The sequence below is a fragment of the Panthera onca genome, chromosome X (assembly GCF_046562875.1).
Source record: "Panthera onca isolate mPanOnc1 chromosome X, mPanOnc1 haplotype 2, whole genome shotgun sequence".
NCBI lineage: Eukaryota > Metazoa > Chordata > Mammalia > Carnivora > Felidae > Panthera > Panthera onca.
The window spans coordinates 4952269-4972969 of NC_138357.1; the positions used below are offsets into that span (position 1 = coordinate 4952269).

The 20701-nt window shown below is 48.9% G+C and overlaps 1 protein-coding gene across 5 annotated transcripts in view; it reads right to left on the minus strand.

Annotated features, from left to right (window-relative positions):
• Window positions 1–20701, minus strand: part of MAMLD1 (mastermind like domain containing 1) — a 122776-nt gene that overhangs the window by 40940 nt on the left and 61135 nt on the right. For 4 of the 5 annotated variants that reach the window (XM_081793155.1, XM_081793156.1, XM_081793154.1 and 1 more), the window contains one exon: window positions 18144–18302. The exons of the other annotated variant lie outside the window; for it this stretch is intronic. In XM_081793155.1, the coding sequence (XP_081649281.1) occupies window positions 18144–18239 (96 nt within the window). In that variant the 5' untranslated portion in view covers window positions 18240–18302. The remainder of the gene's footprint in view (window positions 1–18143; window positions 18303–20701) is intronic. 5 annotated transcript variants of the gene reach the window in all.

Genomic DNA, 20701 nt, shown 5'->3' on the forward strand with positions numbered 1-20701 from the left:
GCCAACAGTGGAACACATATACAGGTGAACCTTGAAAAATGCTCTGTGGTCAAAAATCCGACTATAATTTTTGACGCCACTCAGAACTTAACTACAAATAGCCTACTGTTGACTGGAAGCCTTACAATAACATACAATCGACTAAGCACATATTTTGTATGTTATATGTATCATGTACTGTATTCTTACAACACAGTAGGCTAGAGAAAAGAAAATGTGATTAAGAAAATCATAAGGAAGAGAAAATGCATTTACGGCACTGGACTGTATTTATCGAAAAATATTTAAGCAGACCTGTGCAGTTCAAGCCTGTGTTTCCAGGCTCGACTGTATTTCTCTTGACATACTTTTTCATGTAAAGAAACCCTGTTTAGCTTTAGAAGTCTTCCTGGGACATTCGTTGCTGATCCTTTGATGTCCCTTCACGTCTGGCTCACTGGTGGGGCGGAGGGTCAATGTGTGTGGTAGCGCCACACCGGCCACGACTGTCATGACAGAGTGAACATCAAAAGAGGGATGCACATGTCACGTTTTGGTGTTCATCAGCTTCATTGAGAAACATCCACATTCCCAGGGCTTCCCACCACAGACGAACTGCTTCAGTCTCATCCAGAGCAGGGCCCGGGTATCTGAGTTTTCTCAAGGCTCCTGGGCCGATTCTAAATGCACAGCCAAGATGGGAACTACTGGCCCAGAGCGCGAGTGGAGGCAGTGTGGTGAAAGGTCCTGGTTCTGAGGCAGACACAAGCAGGTCTTGGCCTTGCCACTTAACCTCTCTGGACCCCGGTTTCTTCATTTGCAAAATGAGCCTTATTTTAGTTCTCATCTCATGATGCTACTCTGCCTATTGAGTACAATGAAGCAGATTCTGTGACACCTAGTAAATCCTCACTGACTGGTAGCTGGCGTTACCAAGGGCAGCCATGGAAGGGCCCTGGAAGTCCAACCTTATCCTAGGAAGAGACAGGGGCCCTGACCCCCAGGGAAGGGGAAGGACTTGCCCAGAGCTGCTCAGCTGGAGGGCAATAGGGCACAGGCCAATGCAGGGCCCCTCCATGACCACTGGGCAGCCTCACAACCCACCGCCTTAAACCGCCCTGGTGGCAGGACACTGTGTCACTTCTGCAGGAGGGGTTCCACCACCTGGAGTAACGGGACTTGGCTCCTTCTTTGCCTTTTCTCTGCAACCTGGACAGGGGCACTTTGAGGGGCCGCTCTGCCATCAAGTCCATTGGGGGTGAGGGCCACAGGGGAGGCAAAAATGCACTGGGCAGGGTAGAGAAGGTGTAAGAAGAGGCCTATCTGGTCATCTGCGTCTGCTCTTCCATCCAGGGGCAGTGGACTCTGTATTGGCCCGGAGCAGGTGCTCAGGAAATAGCAGCTGAATGAATCCATGGACAAATGAACCCAAATGCCCCGGGACACAGGCAGTTCTGCCGCATGCTTTCCCGGCCGTTCATTCCATCAGTCATGGGGCAGCCCACAAACAAGTCACTGAGTCCCAAACGAAAATTCCATTTTGTCTACATTCCCCCAAGGACTTGAAAGAATTCCCGTATATCAAAAATAGAAATGGATGACCGAGTACAGGTTTTATAGCAGACCCCTTGCGGGGAGTCCGAGCCGGCAATGGCTGGGCCCAGCGTGCTGTGGGTGGTATCCTGGACTGCACTACAGGTGTAATGACAGGGAAGCATATGTGGCACCAGACAGGGGAAGGAAGGGAGGGCGGGGGCTGTGAGTTGCAGCAGCCTGGAATCCCTGGCAGACTCTGTGGGTTCCCAGACCGTTTCTTTAATTGTTAGTCTGCCGTTACCTCGTTGGAACCAAGGTAGCAGGACGTGGGGAAGACCAGGCATGGCCACGGGATGCGACAGCTAATATTAGGAACCACTGGCAAGGGAAAGTGGTCTCTAACTCTCTGAAATGAGAGGGCACGTGCATGCAACTTTCCAGGCCCCCAACCCAATGGTCCCCACTCAGTCCCAATTCTGGAACCCAGCTGTCTCCTCAACAACAAAGCGGACCCCAGGATGCCCCTCCAGGGTGTTAGCTCGCTGCCGGTGAATCCAATTTGCTGGAGTGGGTGCCCCCCCTCGCTGCGCCAAGTTGGCAGCTGGACGCCTCACTGAACACTTTGGGAGGATGCCTAACCAGGGGCCACGTTGGCCTCGCTGTCCCTGGGAATGCAGTTGCGGGGGTTGGGGGGGGGGGACATGCTGGCTGAGGTTACTGGTTCGGCAGGGCAGGCGGGAGCCTCTTTGGCGCTTCCCTTTTTCAATGGACGTTAAGGGAAACTTCGCTTTGTTAGAGGCCTCAGCTCTGCATTTCAGGTTTTATGCTGAGAGCTTTCAACAGCCAGCCTGAAGCACCCTGGCTGAATGGCCAGAACCCCAGCCAAGCGTGCACAAGGCCAAGGGAAGTGTTCACACAGAGGCACTCAGCCTCTTGACATCAGCATCTGCCTCCCCCAGGCACCGCCAAGGCTTGGAAGTCTGCTATCCAGTGACTTCTGCGCCTAGATACAGGCTTGCATGCATGCCTTCTCTTGTGCACCCCCGGGATTTGTTACTCATCTCAATTTCCAGCAGCCAGCTGGGCTTTCCTCCTTCCCCAGCGCCACACCGGCTCCTCTGCGGGTCACCTGGGCCAGTGGGTGCTGGGCTGAGGTCTGCCTGACTGGGCTGGTTGCTGCTGACTGAATCCCAAGGCCACCCTTGGGTGCACCCTTGTTGCAAGTGCAACAAAAGCTGCTACTCTGGAATGACTTCCCTCTCAACGTCATGTTATTGGTGGCAAGTCCCTCCCTAAGCTTCCAGAACCTTCTTAAACAAACCTTCCAGCTTTGCACGTGTCCTGTTTTCCAGTCTCTGGACTCTATGACAGCAAACTATTGGTTCCAGCTACCATCAGCCCCTCTTTCCTCAGGCCATGTATTGTGCATGATCCTGCCCACTTGCTGTGAGTTTTGTTTTTGTTTTTGTTTTTGTTTTTGTTTTTTTTTACAATAAGTAAATCAGAAAGAAAATAAATAAATCATTGGATGGTAGCAGGATTTCTAGAGACCACATCTCAGCCTTCTCTTTTTACAGAAAACAGAATGAGATGTGATTTGCTTGTGGTGGACACAGCTAATTAGTAGATGATGGCAACACTAGACCCCAGGTGTCCCCACTCCCAGCCTGAGCCCTCACAGGCCCTTTGGTGGCAGGAGGTGGGGCAGGGAGGGGAAGTGAGGGAGGTTCCCTGGTGTCTTTTAGAAAGGAATGACCATCTCCATCCCCAAATGCCTGCAGAGTCCCATTTCATAGGCAGGCAGACACAGCCACCGATGGGTCCCCAAAACCTTATGAAAATTCACTAAACTGCATTTAAAAGCACGTGATGGCTTCCCCACCCCCTAAATAATGAGAAAAGAAAGGCAACCCTTCCGATAAGGGCCAAGTTCAGCTCTGAACTCAATATTATTTCTGGTTCTGTCTGGATAAAAAGAGCAAGGATTTCTTGGGAAAGGTCTAGATTATAAGAGTACAGTCCAGGCTCATAAAATGGGCATAAGAATAAAGAATATAATATATGTGTGTGTGTATACATTATAAATATATATGCATGTAAAATACATAAATATATTACGCTTCCCAAAGAAACCTGGCAGGCTGGTATGAACACTTAATTTTGGAAACTGTAGCTAGAGGTTTAACATGGACACGGTTCCTGTTGGGTAAGTTCATAGGAGGCCAAAAGCGTCTAGGAGAGATCAGTTCAGGGAGCCTCATTTCCCTCCGGAGGTCGCTGGGCACATGGGGCCTGAGCAAAATTGTCAAAAAGGTGTAAATGGCCTGTGGCTTATTAGTCTCCCCCTTTCTCCCCCACTGGTGCCTCCTCCAGGTCAGCTTAGGCCAGTCCGCTTGCCGGTTCTCTCAGTCTCTCTCCCAAGTACATCTGTACTCCATCAACATCTTTCTTCAGTACTGTTCCACATTCCCTGAGTTTCTGAGGGCCTGATGTTGCCTCACTAGATTGGATTTCAAGCCCTCGGAGACAAGTATGATCCCTAGTACGCTTGCTTGGAAGGAAGGAATAAAGGTATCATGCATGGTGGACGTAGCCTCAGAATAGGTAAGACAATGATGCATCAGGATTGGGTTTGCAGGAGCAGAGAGAAGATGGAAGGGAGGGAGGGAAAGAATATGCCCAGATATATACAGGGGATCAGATGAGTGTCTGTGTACAGTATAAAGGCCGATATTGGGGCGTATATTCCATTTGCATGTTTGTTCTTCAGAAAAACCTCCTCATACACTGAAATGGACTTTCTTGTGGATCAAACAGGATTTTCAGCATTTCCAGAATTGTAAGACATGATGCTTTGGACAACCCCAGGGTAGCTGAGAATGGCAGAGAACCTGAAAGCCGATTGGCTACAAGAGGAGTCAGTTGGTCCCAAGCAGGAACCTCTGCTAGTAAGCGGTTTGGAGCAAGAGTCTGATGCTACACATAGGGGATTTATTGGTGCCCCTGGCTTGCCCTGATCCAGCAGAAAGTGCAGCCTCAGCACCCGATGCAGCCGGCGGCAGGCAAGGGTGCAGGACAGAGCCTTGAAGGAGGCACTGAAAGACCTGCATTGAAGTCCTACTCCTTCATTTGCTGTGTGACTGTGGGCCAGTCACCACCCCTCTCTGAGCCTCAGTATCTTCTTCTGTAAAATGGGCACTCAGCCTGCACTGTGTGCCTCATGGCATCACTGAAGCATGCACACTGGGAGCAGTAATTGTTACTGATCTCATTCTCCAGGCCCTGGGTCCCCATTCCGCCCTACTGCCCTCCAGCCTCGGCCTTGGCTTGCCCTCTGAGAAAGAAGGACATGCCCACTAGGACTGGATAGAGGATTGGAGGGAGCAGAGGGACGTGAGCAGCCTAGACCTGACAGCCAGCAGTGCTGCCTCCTTCTGCGTGCCACCGCCCCATAGTCTGGGCACTGTCACACTGCCAGTGGCATTCTGCTACCCCAAACTGGGGACTTGTGGCTTTGGCAAGCATCCACCAGACCCATCTAAGCAGCAGCCCCAGCAAATGTAGAAATGAGCAGACCTGAGTGGGTAATTTTCTAGAACTGCATTCTCCCTTTCTTTAGTGTAGACACACTAGTTGGAAGAAGAGTTGGCAAGTCTTAAGAACGGCCCCAAACTTATAGACACATACAGATCCAATGAGCTCATAATTCATATTGCCCCCCTCACCCCGAGAATTGAAATATTCTGTCACTGGACATGGGTTTCTGGAGCGCTACCCTTGCACTCCTAGCTTGCCAGAGCTTCCAGGCTCTTAGAGACAGGCTGGGGCCTCCCACTCATGTTAGGACTGGTGATGCCTGGAGCCAGGGACAGATGCGTCCATGGGCCAGCTTCTCTGACTCTCAGGTTGGTCTTTCTTCACAGGAAGAAACCCTGACCTCATTTCCTCTGAACACATTCCCATGTACCCTCAATGGTGGGATAAGGATGATCACTCTGGGGAGAAGAGAAAGATGGGGAGAAGAGAAAGTCTCAAACGGTTGGACGAATTTGGCGAGGCTGGCCTACAGATGAAGCAGGTACTGCGTGGGGCTGGAACAGAAACCGAAGGTCAAAGGCAAAGGCCCTGCCTGAGTCCAGACAATCCCATCTGTGCAGGACCCAGGTTAACAAGCTTTATCTGCGTTTCACTGGAATTATGCTGATGAGCCCAGAATCATGCAAAGAAGGGGAACAGTGGAGGCGGAGCCAAGGTTGGAGGCCACACACCTGATGTTGGGAGGCTGCCAGGGCCGCTGGGCAGACCCGGGTCTCTATATGTGAAGAGGGCAGAGGAACATTCAGAGGTCATTTAAACTGAACCTCCTCACTTCCCTCTGGGCTGTGCTTCTAAAGACCTTGTGGTATGACCTCTCCTAGGTCTCTGCCCCACTCTGGGCTTCACTTTTCCTAGCTATAAAGTGAATGCCTCCCAGCTTTGGTAAGCTAATGCTGTGACTTTCTTCCTCTACTGCTCCTGTAGGGAAATGATGGATTCTCTTCTCTTTCACCCAAGGGGGCCTCTCTCCCTGGGGCGGGAGTAGGCCAAGGACGGCCCAATGGCCCACAAACGCCCTTTCCATGCACAGGAAGTGCACATTATTGCCAATTGCAGATACTCTTAAAGAAAGCACAACATCCCCCAACCCAGTGGGGGTCAAATTGTGGTCATCCCCGAATATCTCTATGTCTTTTTAATAAGGGATTACTTGAACGTGTGTGTGTGTGTGTGTGTGTGTGTGTGTGTGTAGACTAGCACTGTAGTCCTGAGAATAGCAGGTCTGCTCCAGTTGAATCGAGAAAGGTGGCCTACAATTTTGGTCAAATGAGCTGTGCTTACTTACACATTCTATTAGAATCCTACCAAGTCACCAGTCACCAGGAAGGCTGCCAGCTCCCCAACCAGCTCGAAGGGCATGTGAAAATCAGTGATGCTGTTTTAAAGCTTGTTCCTAGAGATCTATCCAGAAGGACAACTCGGCAATGTGTTATGTCAGTCATCTGGGCCTCTGTCCCCCCCCTGCCTGCCCTTAATTGCTTCAACCAGTCACTGGAGGCATTGTCCAACTGCAACTTTGGATATCTCCAGTTGGAATCCAGCACATAGGAAATGAACAAAACTGAAGGGAGGGTGAGTGAGCTCACAGAGAACACTATGCCAAAGGCACCACAGTGCTTCCAGTTTTCCAGAGGTCGTGAGCTCTTATATTTTGATGGCAAAGCCTCCTGGCAGGAGTCAGGCCTAGCTGCCAGGGAGTGCTTCTGTAACTGGGGCCTGGCATCCCCTCAGCCCTGTAGCTTCAGTCCAGCCTGGCTCACCTGTGGACTCTTAGGTATGGACAGTGTGAAATCATGGTCACAGAGCTGTCATTTCCTGAGGTCTAGGTCATCTCTTGGTCTACCTCATAGCCAAAAGAAATCTCTGTTGAATCCATGGAGGCAGCTCTTGAGAAAACACTCTTTGTCTAGAATGCTCGAGAGGTGGAAGGATTCAGAGGTGAGGAAAGAAAGTCCCCACCAGGAGGCTAGGCAGTTTTCATTGAAGCCAAACTTCCCTTCATCCAGAGGCTGACACCAATGGAAAACACCCTCAAGCAGTAACCCACAGACACCCTGTTGAGCCAGTGGGGTCTTGACACCTCTTATGCTGGCAGACTGTTGAGTCTGGTTGTCATGTTGCTAACATCTCTATGTTGCCCTGGGCTGTGGCTGACCCTGTCCACAGCTCTTCACATCTCTAACCAGAGCACATGCACAGGTGGTCTAGTGCTCAGAGCCACCCAGGAAGGTGGGGCGCAGCCACACTGGTAGCTCTGGACCCACTTGGTAGGCCCTGCATCCATACCACGAAGCCTCCAGTGAGGCCCCCGATTTGGCTGATGACCATACATTGGATGGGAAGCTCTTATCCCCCCTCCCTTGCTGTCTGGCTCCTGGCTCCCCAGGCCTTCCTTTCACAAGTGTCTCCATATTGGCTGGAACTCTGGATGTGGGTTCCATCAGGAAGTGGTTGTCTCCTTCCTGATGCTTATGAGATTAGGAGTGGGGTCAGCCGGGACGCCTCTGGTCTGGGCCCTGATGGGCTGAGTTCTGAGAGGGGGTGTTGGTGCATTTCAGGGACGTGACTTCTGGCACAGCTAAGCCAGGGTAACAACCAGCCACTGATAATCCAAGAACTGGAAACAAGTCCTGGGTCATTTGGCGCTGGAGCAGTTTGAGCTGTATGGAAATCATGCACCCCATTGGGTACTCATGGGTCTCTATTCAGATAACTCTAGAGACCTGTGCTTGTGTACAGGTGAGCACAGCAGCAATATGTCTCCTCATAGCAAGGCCCCATTGGATTGCTGTGGCTGAGTCAGGGCCACGGGGACAGTCCTGGTTTTGTGGGAGGCGCTCCTCCCCATTGCCGGGACACCAACTTGAGTAGTTTAGAAAACAGAATGGTTGCTTATTGTTCACCTTCTCTGTTTGCAGGAACAGATCTCTACATTGTGGGGACTGGCTGATGCTTATACAGTTTGGGGGGCTCTCTTCAGGGAAGAGAATATAACCTGAAAAGAACAAAATTAGGGGCATCTGGTGGCTCAGTCAGTAGAACGTGCGACTCTTGATCTTGGCGTTGTGCATTTGACCCCACGTTGGGTGTAGAGATTACATGAAAAAAAAATCTTAAAATCTTAAAAAAAAAAAAAGAACAAAATTAAGTGCCAGGCCTTGGAAGGTTTGAAGGGCGAGTCTTAAAGCTTACGCACAATGTGACCTCACTTCTGCCTGCACCCCAACAATGGGCTAAGTCAAAAGGCAACAGGCTTTCAAACACAGCAGGGATTCCCTTGCCTGAGAAACCCAGCAGCTGTGTAGGTGGGAGAAGAATCCAGAGCCACCTGGTCAGTCTCGTGCATTCTGAAGGTCATATGCTCGGTGAATAAGCACATTTTAGCAGCTGAGTGCCAACTTCTGACTCTAAAATCTACTAACTGTCTGCAGATGTATCAACCCCGTCAGTAGATTTTAGCACCAGGCTGTTTGAGCTGTGACGCCACAGACACAGAGGCTGGGAGGGGATATGGGATAAGGAGCATCAGGTCAGTCCAGAGACCTTCCCCATGGTTAGGTCCTCTTTTATCCACAGCTTTATCGAGTGAGGCATGATTGATAAAAATTGTATGTATTTAGGTTATACAATGAGATATTTTAAATGTATAGTATGATGATTTAACAGACACATATGCTGTGAAATAATTTAGGTCTTTTTTTTTTAAACTGAGGTTAAATTCACAGAGCATGAAATGAACCTTTTTTAAATGTACAGTTCAGTGGCATTTCGGTCGTTCACAATGCTGTGCAACCAAAATGGGGATAGGAGGGCCCACTTCACACATTTTTATAAGATCACATGAGTTTAGAAATGTAAAGTGAGCATCGTGTCCAGCATGGTGCACATGCCAAATAAATATTCTTTCTGTTTCCACTCTTGAAAATGCAAACACATTCTTGGTGGTCCCAAAATAGCCTTTAACATGGTTTACTCAGCAGCATTTGTCATTCAAGGCAGATCTACATTTACTCACTGGCTGTACTTCTGAACAGCTGTATGCAAGGCTAACTTTTGTAAACTAAATCATAATAAAATGCAAGTAGACTTTGCCATTAGGAAAAGAAAGAATGTGCCATTGAAAGGAAATCGTTAGTCAATCCTTTTATGAAGTAAAAGATCTTTCATCCAAAGTCACATGCTCTTTAAGGTGTGCACTTGGGGATATAGGCTTTTTTGGGTAATGAATCCTAATTTAATTTTGCCCACAAACTCACGCTGATGTTCCAAAAAGCACACAGCAACAGGAGTGGGTTACATATTGAAAACAATGACAATTCCAAATATTCATTTCTTTCACTGTATATGGAAAGTGTCTGTGATTGCCTCATGGAATATGTCATAGAATATAAAAACTTCCCCTGCCTCGGTGTGTGTGTGTGTGTGTGTGTGTGTGTGTGTGTGTGTATGCATGCGTGTGTGTGTGTGCGTGTGTGTGCGAGGGTGGCGGTGCCGTGGTATAGATGGCAGTGATGGTGGTGATAGTGGTAGAGGTGGTGGCGATGACGGAGGCAGCAGTGATGTGGTGGTATTGGAGGCAGTGGCAGGGGTGGTGGCGGTGGAGGCGGGGGTGGCGGTGGTGCTGCGGATCTGGGGGTAACCCTAAGGACCCCTCCTCCTTGCTCTACATCTCTGTCAGAAGCTCCACGAGCTGGGCCAGAGGAAGAAGACTCTCTCTGAATTAGCGAAACCCTCAAAACGGTCTCATTGCGGTCATTTCTAATTCTCTTTTTCTCATCCAGAAAGCAAACTGAATTACTGGTGAAAATGCAGGAGATTTTTGTTTGTTAAAATGCTGCCGATAAAGTAATTTTATGTCAGATTTAACTACAGGAAAGGGCAAGGCATTTCTCAGTTCCTTAGCTGTCACGTGGCTAAAATAAATAGGATGGACAGCAGTTAGCCCCCGTACACTTAGCTCTTTGAAGCCATATATTCAGAAAGCAGATGTTGGGTGTTGGTGTTTGGGGGCTGGCTTCCTGGAGATATTTTATATTGGCCAAGCTCATTGTTCTAAACCCCAAAGGCTTGACTTAAAGGACAAAAAGAGGCAAGAAAACGTCCAGCTTTCTTGACAGTGTCCCACCGGCAGTCCTATCACTAGACAGTGTTAGCACCAGAGGCTCATTCTAGAAAAAGAGGCAGCTAGAGAGAGTGGCACATGGCTTCTGTCCACTAATTGTGCAAAGCAAGGCTGTCTAGGGGGTCTCAGGTGAGCACACACCAGAGAGAGAAGTGGTGGGGCAGCCTGAGAAGAAGCTGGAATTCCAGCAGCACAGACAGTAAAGTGAGCACAGAGTGAGCGGTGTTCGTCACAGGACTGAAGAAACGACTACGTGACAAAGGCTAGGTGGCTCCCCTGAAAGGAGACAGTTAAGTGGAAATCTAAATGCAGGCCTCCAGGCAGGAGGACAGAAGTGAGAAGGCCTTGTGGGGAAGCTCCTGGCATGTTCCCGGGGCAGGCAGGTGGCCAGCGGGCTTGGTGCGCAGTGAGCCAGGGAAGCAGCCGTGTACTGGCACAGGGCGCCACAGAAGGCGGTGGAAAGGTGGTTGTCAGCAGTGGGAATGATCAGTTCAGCTTGTTTGTGGAAGACCTCTCTGGACGCTGACGGGACAGGGAGAAATGGACGTTGTGGGAAGAATGGGGAACAGTCACAGAGGCAAGGACTCCAGAGGAGGGAAAGGCTCCAGAGCAGGGGACCGAGCCGGCTGTGGCATAGAAGAGGAAGCAGAACACTCGGGGAGGTGTGAGGGTCTGTGCTTCCTCCCCCAAGCGGTACCCACTTATTAGGAGAAACTGTGGCTTCAGAAAAAATGAACCACAGCCCAGTGACCTAGGTCAGAGGACGGCAAACTTTTTCTGTAAAGGCCCAAACAGTAAATATCTCAGACGTTGCAGGCCCTGTGGTCTCTGTCGCCCTTCTGTAGTAGACAATATGTTAACGGCCGGACGTGGCTGTGTGCTAATAAAACTTTACAAAGACAAGCTCCTGGCTAGATTTAGCCCACGGGCTGGAGTTCGCCACCTCTTGACCTAGAGCCCGAGCTGAGCATTTTCCCCGAGGGACATAAGTTATTTCCAAATTGCCCTCCTTACACTGCAGGGGGGCACGGAGGTCTACCGTTCACAAGAGCATTATGCGACATTTCCAGAGCTGAAAAGCTTCACGGTTTCTACCATCGCCCAAGTCAGGTGACCATTTCTGAATCGGGCCTGAACTGGGCAATGTAGGCAGCAGTCTCAAATGCCATGTTTCACCTTCACTAATGACAGTGAAAGGAGAGAACACCACCTCCTCCAGGATGCCTGTCTGCCTTGCTCTTCCAGCTTTGGTATACCCTTGAACCATTCACATCTTGTCTATCAGCTTAAAACACCCCCTCTTCCCTCAGGCCTTCACAGATCTCTATGATAATGCAGCCTCGTCTTCTACCCCTTTTACCCCCAGCCCACTGCTCTGGCCCACCTCCAGGCTGCCATGTTAGGCCTATAGCTCTCTGACAGCAAGGATTGTTTCCTCCTCATCTCTGTACCCCCAGAGCACCTAGCCTTGTGACAGGGCTCAGCTGGCATCTGCAGGTTTGAATGAACCATTGGAGCAAAAGGTTTCCTGCAAATTATTCTGTCCTTTTTGTTTCTAAGCACAAGGCCAAGAGACAACTGCTTTTCAGAAACTGTGATTAAATTCACTAACTGGCCCAGTGACCTTGGACATGTTCCTTCTCCTTTGTGTGCCCTTGGCCTCTTATGTTCAACACAGGGGGTGGACTGAACGATTGTTAAGGGACTTTATGGCAAAGAGGAGCAGTAGCCACTGCTTACTGAGCATTTATTATGTGCCCAGGCCTGAGCCTCGGGTGGGACAGGAGACCTCGGGGTCACAGGGCTGCCTGTGCCCGTTGGGGAGCAACTGAACTGTGAGGGTGACCAAACCCTGCAGCACTGGAGGAGACAGACAAAGGCACATTTCTGTGGAGGGGCAGGGTAGCGGGAGAGTGGGAGGTAGTGGCAGTGGTAGCCACACCTGGGCCTTGGGCCTGGGCCCCCAGTGGTCAAGTCCAGTGGCCTGTGGCTCATGGTTGCCTTTCTAACTTTGGTATTTTGGGGGTTGGAGATCTGGTGAGAAGGGAGGAGTGAGACAAGGAGAGAGAAAAAGCAGGAAGGAAGGGGAGGAGAAGGAAAGGCAAAGGGGAGAAGGGAGGGTATTAAATTATTCTATGTCGACTGCAGAAATCAAAACCTGAACCCCAAACCTCAGAAGCACATGCTTCCCTTGCTCCCCTGTGAGGTCTGGAACTCTGCACCCCAGGGGCAGCTCATGACCCATATATCTGTCTGCAAGCGGAGTTATATTGAGTTCCTAGCTGGGGATTTTCAGCAAAAGCAAGAGGCCTTAGCTGACACAGGCCAGCCCAGGGTTTGGGGAAGCCCCAGGCCCTCATCTCCAGGGCTTGCCCCCAGTTTGCACATATCCTGTGGGGAGTGATGCCTGAGCTTCTGCTCAGCTGGGCCCTTCTACTGCCCAGATCTGGGGCCCAACAGAGTCCACTCTCCTTCCCGGGAAGCTCAACCTCCAGAAACCTGTCACCTTGGGCCTAATGTCAAGGCAGCCAGGGGCAGGGGCCAGGCAGGAGTGCAGACAAGGCAGCACCGAGCCCCCAGATGCCAGCAGAAGCCAGCTGCCAAATGGAACTCGCCTCCCAGCATCCTCTCTTTCAAACAGACTGCGATTTTCAGGTCACCGGCTTGCTGAACTGGGCTGCCCGGGCAGGACCCAGATGCGGAGCCCAGCGGTATCCTGCTGGCTGAGCAGCACTGAGACCTGGTGGAAGACATCGGTCTGGAGGCAAGGCCTCTGCCTGGTGGCCGCCCTGGCTGAATGTCTGAAGCAGGAAAGGGCCCTTCCTGCAGGAGGAGGAGGAGGGGAAAAGGGAGCGAGCAGCTGCGTGCTCCGTGGGGAGGATCCCCAAAATAGAAAGGCGCATACGCACTGCAGGCCTTGACCCAGAATGTTCAGAGCTACAGCACAAATCCAGCTCTTCTCAGTCAGAGAGGCTGCTGATGAGACTGAGGTGTCCTCAGGGGTCCCGTGAGTTTCTACCTGAGCTCCAAGGACACGCTCCCCACTGCCTTCTGAGTCAATGCCAATCTCTGATCATTAGAAAAAAAGTGCAAACATCAGTAACACCTGGTGGTGTTTAGGCTGCCTTTATATCCACATCTTGATCGTCATCATCCCAGAAACCCTGGTATGGGAAGAGGGTGGATTATCAACCCTACGGTACTGGTGCGGACTGAAGCCCAAACACTCAGGCAAGATCTCACTAAGCATCAGGTACAGTGACCTACCTGAGGACCTGGTCCCTGGACCACCTGGTGCCTGGAAATGAGGCCATACACATACCTCCCATCTCCTGGGGCCAGACCTGTACCTGCAACATGCCCACAGCCTGCATGACGCAAGGGACACTGGTTTTCCCCTCCAGGATTCCAAGAAAGCCGTTTGGACAACTTAGTCCAGATCCTGGCTGGCTGTCCCTATCTCCCTGTAGGGTTTTTAATCAGTCTGGCTCACTGTGTACGGGCTGGGCTGTAGGCAATGCCGGTCAGAAGGTTCCAGGGAACCACCGGGATGAAATAAAGATGCATCCACTCTATTTCTGTTGATGGGCTGTCTCTGCCACTGGAATGAAATCTCCAGGCAACCTGGGACTCTGATCCACTGCTCTGGCCTGAGTCCCCAGAGTCATGGCCAGCCTACAGAAGACTCTCTCTGGGTTCCTAATCTGGGAATGGGAAGCAGCAAAGGAGGAGGACCTTTGGAGTCAGGACGCCTGGATTTGAGATCTGAGTTTCCAACCTACTGACTGTAACATTGGGAAAGTCAACATCCTCTCTGAGCCTCAGTCTCTTCATCACTGAAGTGGATATACTAATCCTCCAGTCACAGGAGCAGATGAGCCAATGTATACAAAGTAGGTCATGCAAGAGAGCCACTCCACTCTTCTCTCCTCCCAGTTTCAAGGTAGGATAAGTAGAACTACAGAGTATGACTGATTTGTTCCCACTGCAGAAAACCTGGGAACAGTCCACTCCTCGACTGGGAACTGCTGGAGCCCGGGGTGTAGCACTGGGTTGGGCACACAGGAGAGACCCTGGAAATGTGGTGGGAGGCCAGAGACAGGCCCCCCGAGCTCAAGAGGAAAGGAGCATGCTCAAGGTCTCCCGAAGCACTAGTTCGAGGTCTCTTTACAGGGTCCTGTGCTTGTTTTGGAAGGAAAAGCATGTGCTTCCAAGGACGATGGATATACATCCTGAACCTGATCACATGCCACAGCAGGAAGTGACTAGCCCTCCTCCTCCTGGGTAACATTCCTTGTTACACTTGGGGCTCCTCTCTCCCCCTCACTCAGCCCCACTTGCCTTTAGAGGTGAGAAGCAGAAGGGGTGATGTGTTGGTTTTGGGCAGTCTGTGGGTTTGGAAAGCAGGCTGCACTTGGGGCTACCCACATGAGGACTCTGTGTTGCTCGCCACCTTCTTGATGGGCATCTTTCTGTAAGTCACTGGGTTTCTCGGGCCTTAGTGTCCTCATCCATAAAGAGGGAGAATGGTTGGAAAATTCAGAAGTAATGCCGAGCATGCCAACTCACTGTCACCTATAGCGAGCCATTTAGTATGATTAAATGACAAAACACAGAAGATAAGCAGAGACCACAGTGTCTCCTTCCTTCTCCAACTGTGTGCCCTTGACACCCCCATCTTGTCTGGAGCTGAATGGACTAGGTGGCTGCTCAGAGCTGGGCCATCTTTGCACCTGCAGTGGGTGTAGACTGAGACAGTGATGACATGTGACATGTACTCTGAGTTCTACTTCCATGCAGGCTCCAAAGCATTTCCATCTGCAGTGCTAATGTTTTAGAGATTCTCACACTAGTAATCAGTCAGCCCACCAATCTGGGGGAGGAATGGAGATCTTAACTTCAAAGGGAAGGACCAAACGTTCTGCCTCCTGTTAAAACTCCATATACACTGATGGCAGAGACTGGATGCCTTATTAACCTTGGGTGGATGCCCAAATGTTCAAAAGGTAAAACTCTGCTTTTCTCCAGATCACAAGACTCATTAAGCAATCATGCTGCTGAATGAATGAACAAATACTGAAAAGGTACTTGTGCCGCTGAGATCTCTAATGATGGCTACCGCTGCCTGGTATGTGCTTAGCGCTTTGTGATTTTCAACGTGCTCTATGACTTCGGTCAAGTTGCTTAACCTCCTTGAGCCTCAGTTTCCTGGAGATAGCCTCTTCATCTCAGGGTTAGCTTAAGGATTACAAGAGCTAATGCTCCACAAGTGCCTGGCACCTAGTCAGTGCTCAATTAAATGTGGCTATCCTTACTCCTGGCTCATTTGACTTTTGGCCTCCGGGAGGGCAAAGGATGGACAAGGTCCCAGAGCTATTTAGGAGCAAAAGCAAGACTAGACTCCAGGTGTCCCGAGCCCTGGTCTTAGGCCAAGAATAATCATCACATCAGATGTACATTTTCCTGCAAGGGGATTCTCGATTATTCGCATTCCTGGAAAGCCTGGGGCTAATTTAAAAGAATTCTCCTTTGAGGGTGATAGAATTTTATTAACAGATCTTTACTTGAAACATTTTTGTTGTTGTTGATAGTTTGTTTTGGGGGAAAAGACAAGAGAACCAAGTCAGCTGAGTGTCTCAATCAGGTCTCCATGGGAAAAAGATGCTTGCAGGATGAGGGAGAGTGGTGTACACAGTTTCCTGCGGCTGGGGGTGGGGGCAGGGTGTCATCGTTGGATGTTAGTAAGCAACGGAAACAGTGGAGATACAGCTGAGGCAAACCAACAGGCCATTCTGCATTTCATCTGTCTCTGTCCCTCAGGCCACAAACACCCAGGCTGCTGAGAACCTCAGTGTGTACTGCAGAGCTCCATGTTAGAGCCGGTGTCTTCCCAAGGCTGCAGAGATTTAACAACCAGGAAAATTCAGCTATGCTCAAGCCAAGGACTGCCCTGGCTGCTGGCTGATAGCAACAGCAGTACCTGCTGGGCCAGACTCTATGCCTACCTATCAGGCCCAGCCAAAGGAGTGGGCTCCTTCAATATCATCACCTTCAGAGGCCGCATGCATCTTCCAAGAAGACACATGTGCTTTTTGTTGCAAACAGGACTCATCTGACAGAGGTGCTTTTGGAGCCTGAGGCATGTTTTTTGGATTCCCTCAACTGGGGCAAATCCTTGGTCTTCTAGGATAGCTTGGAATTTTGGAAACGGTCAGGTTGCTCAGTTAGAGCCAAGGGCAGTGAACAAGGTGTGCCACAGAAGAAGGAGAAGGACTGATTTTGATCAAGTCCAAGGAATGAGTCTAAAGCAATAAATGTGAGCTTTTGGCAAGGCTTACAAAGGACTCTAAAAGGCCATCTGCAAAGAGACGCCAAGCCCAGAAATGGCATGAGCAATGGCAACTTCTCCCACGTGAGGGCATGGATGGCTGTTCCAAGGGCCTATTCTAAGGAAAACCCTTTCAGCATTGAGTTTATACTGATGAAAACCAAAGCAGTTACTTACTAGTCATAGTTTTTTTAAAGGGTGTTGGTGGGGCTCATGAGGAGAAGGAGAAGAGGACCCTTGCAAATACAACCTACCCATGGCTCCTAGGAACAAAAACAGGTGTGAAACAAAGGAGAAATTGAAAGTCACGCCCAAATGAATCTGGACTCTGGATGTATTATCATGAGGTTTTCCTTCACTGATTCGTTTGTTGACCATAAAAGAGAAGCAAGAAATCTGAGGGGTAATTAGGATGGAGGTTAGAGATTGCCTGCTACAAGATGCCTGACTGAAGGGCTGGAAACTTGGAGGACAGGTGGCTGGCCAAGTGATTGCTCCATGACTGTCATCCCATCTGACTGCCATCTCTGTGAGCTGGAACTCTAGTAATCAAAGTCTGTTAATGTCTATGTACTCAACCAGATACTACATTCTCAATACACTGTTGGTGGTAGACAATGAGGAAAAACAAAGAAGCAAGATTTCGACAATCTTTTCCAACACCTGTGCACATCTCAGAATCCTAAACTAAATAGAAAGCTGACTTACTGAAAGTGGATTGCCCTTGGAATTGGAGAGGCCAGGCCCTCTAGTTATGTGAAATGACGTTACCTCAGAGCCCCAAGCTCCCAGTTCTCTGAACAGGAAGGAAGCAGACCCATGGCTCTATAAGAGCCATTTCCTCTCTGCTCTATTAATTTCAGAGATTAAGTAAGCCACTCCTCTGTGGACCCAATACACTGAGATAACAGCCATTGTGTTTGCTGCAACTCCTACTAATGGAGCTAATCTTGGTAGACTAGTGATGTTGCAGGCTTTTGATGTCAAATTCAACTAACCAGTGGCTCTCATGGTCTCCTCTATCATCCTGGCTCCTAGACCTACCACTGGAAGCCCTAACCCCGAGTTTCAGATATTTGGATGATGTCTGGGTCCCAAGGGGGGAAAGTAGGAATTTGTCAAATGGGTTTTTAAAAGGACACCAGAGCCAGAGAGTTGAATGGGAATCTCATTCTGTTCCCTACTCACTGGCTTCTTGTTCTCAGTGGTACTAGGAAGCTAATGAAATATATCTAGTGCCCATCAGTCCCACATTCCCTGGTTTCTATTAAGAGAAAAAAGAAGGCTTTTCTTCCCTCTCACTCTTCCTTTCTTTCTAGCTGAAGGGGTGCAGTGCAGAGATCATTAGACCGGGAATCCAGATGGAGCCTTGGACTATATTTCCTGCTCTTCCAGAAATTCATAAGGGGTAAGGTCAGCTCATCTCCTACATCTTTTCTAGGTCAGATTCTAGTCCCTTACATTTTGGGTTGGTTCCCTGCCAACAAATTTGCACAGAGAATTTCAATAACACATCTTATGTTCAAGTTTAAGATTAGAAGCATTCAACACCCCCCTCCCCCCAATAGCCCATTGTCTGACCGATTCCTGGAGCTTTCTGGGCTCCTGACGATTTCCCACCATGGCGAAATGGGGAACCATGCTCTTGATTACAAGCCGACTTTTCCAGTCATCCATTGTTTGACCTGCAATTTTATTCTTGACTCTCCAAGGCGCTTCCCAAACGACCTAGACACAGGGCTTAGGGAGACAAAAAGTACACTGTCTTTCAGATATGAAGATGAGACCATAGACCCCGTGAATCACAGACTTTCACTCTGAGGACAGGTTTGGGTGGAGTCAGCCACATTCCCTTTCATGTCTCTCTCCCCACCCCACCACCCTCATTGAGTCCCTCCCACCCCCAGGGATGAGGGGCACTTCTGTAAAGCAGTTGGCTGGGATGAGATGGCAGTCCCCAGCTATGGGGCAGAGCAGAATTCACTGGAGAGCTGAAGGATGGGTAGAGAAGCAGCCTGATGTAACTAAAATAACACTAGGCTTAAAGGCAGAGAATCTGGGTCCTAGGTCTGGCTATTTTGCATGTGTGATAGATATGCAGTGAAATCGAGGGAAAGACTCTTCTGTTCTCCAGCACAATTTTCTTATACTAAAACCATGGTAGGTGGGTCAGGTGACAGCTTATGGCCACTTCTGCTCTACTAGAGTAAGCCTTATGGCCCACTGAAGGAGCAGCTCCCAACTCTGGCCCCACTAGCACCCAGCCAAGTGATCTGACTAACAGTTTATAGCCTGACTGTCAGTGGAACGAGGCAATGGGTGTTGGAAAGGGCTCATGAAGCCCTGCTGTACTGGTTTATGAAAAAACCAACAAAGCAGGCTGTGATAAGGTCTACCCCAAGGTATGCTCTCCACAACAGATAAGCAGACCTGTGCTAAACCAAGTAAAGCTTTTTTATTTTTTTTTCACTTTATTTTATTTCATTTCTTTTTGTTTTTCATGATGTAGACATGAAATAACTGCTCTGCATTCATTCATTTCTCCTCAGAAATCCCCTTGACAGTATGGCATCAGGCACTAAAATGCAATGTCTACACTTCTGCCTCTGGAAAAATGGAAACGTACTCTTCCCATTTTCCCACTGAGTACACTAAAATCTCTGGGTATTTATATAAAACAAACATAAGAAGACCCCAAAAAGTGGAAAGAAGAAGGGACCTTGGGACTTGAGGAACGATGTGGTGGTGAGTTCTCTGGGTTTCCTTTTGGCTCACCAATATCAGACATGGACCTGAAGAAGTTGGCAACCCCAAAATGCCAATGGACACAGGCAAAAAGTCCCCCAACAAAAGTTTACTTTCTTTAGCTAAAGGACTAGGACAAGGGAAGACTACCAAGGCAGAAAATTTGTATCCAAGAACTGGTACAATTCACCTAAATACCACCGAAAAAAAGTGTGGTCCCACCAAGTCCCAACATCAAAGGCTAAGTGGGGCCTAGACTCCACCCCCATCTGGCAATAATGATTTATTTCTTCCTGTCCCCCTGGGGTGGTATCAAAGGATCTTTTACCCTGCAGAGTGGTAATGAGTGCACATCCCATCACCGCCAATTTCAGTGGGATCATATGGGGAATGGTAATGAGGCACTTCCACCGATCCCAGCCAGGATGGTATCAGTGAAAGCCTAGTAGGAAGCTAGAACTACCACACTGCCCAGCAGTAATGAGCCACCCTAAACTCCTTGGTGTCAATGAAGGCTAAGTGAGGAGCCTAGACTTCAATACCCACATGAAAGAAATGAGACGGTGCCTCCTTCCCTGCCAAAGCATTGTCAGAGAAGTCAGCTAAAACAGAAGAGCTAAGTAAGTGCTGAAATAAGAGAACTGTCAACCCGGAATCTTATACCTAGGGAAAATATGCTTCGGATATGGAAGGGGAATCAAGATATTCTCAGATAAAGGGACACTAAAAGTATTTGTTAGTAACAGACCCCTCCTAAGATAATGGCTAAAGGAAGTTCTCTAAACAGAAAGGAAGTGATAAAATAAGGGATTCTGGACACCACCAAGGAAGAATGTACAATGGAAAGAAAAAATATGGGTAAATATAATAGACTTTCCTTCTCCTCTCAAGTTTTCTAAATTATGGCTGAAGCACCAATTATAACATTACATGCTGTGGTCCTAAATGTTATGTGGAAGAAATATTTAACACAATTACATTATAAACAGGGGAGGGTAAAGAGGTGAAAAGAGGGCTAAGGTTCCCATACTTCACTCAAAATGGAAAAAGGTTGACATCAATGGACTATTACAAGTTATGTATATATGACATAATACCTAGAATAACCACTTAAAATGGCACACAAAAAGATCCATGCAAAAACACTCTACATGAATCATCAAATGAATTTCAAAAAATGTTTAACCTACAGGAAGTCAAGACAGAGAAAATAAAGAAACCAAAACATTTCTATACACCAACAGTGAAGCAGCAGAAAGAGAAATCAAAGACTTGATCTCATTTACAATTGCACAAAAACCCATAAAATACCTAGGAATAAACCTAATCATAGAGGTAAAAGATCCGTATGCTGAAAACTATAGAAAGCTTATGAAAGAAATTGAAGAAGACAC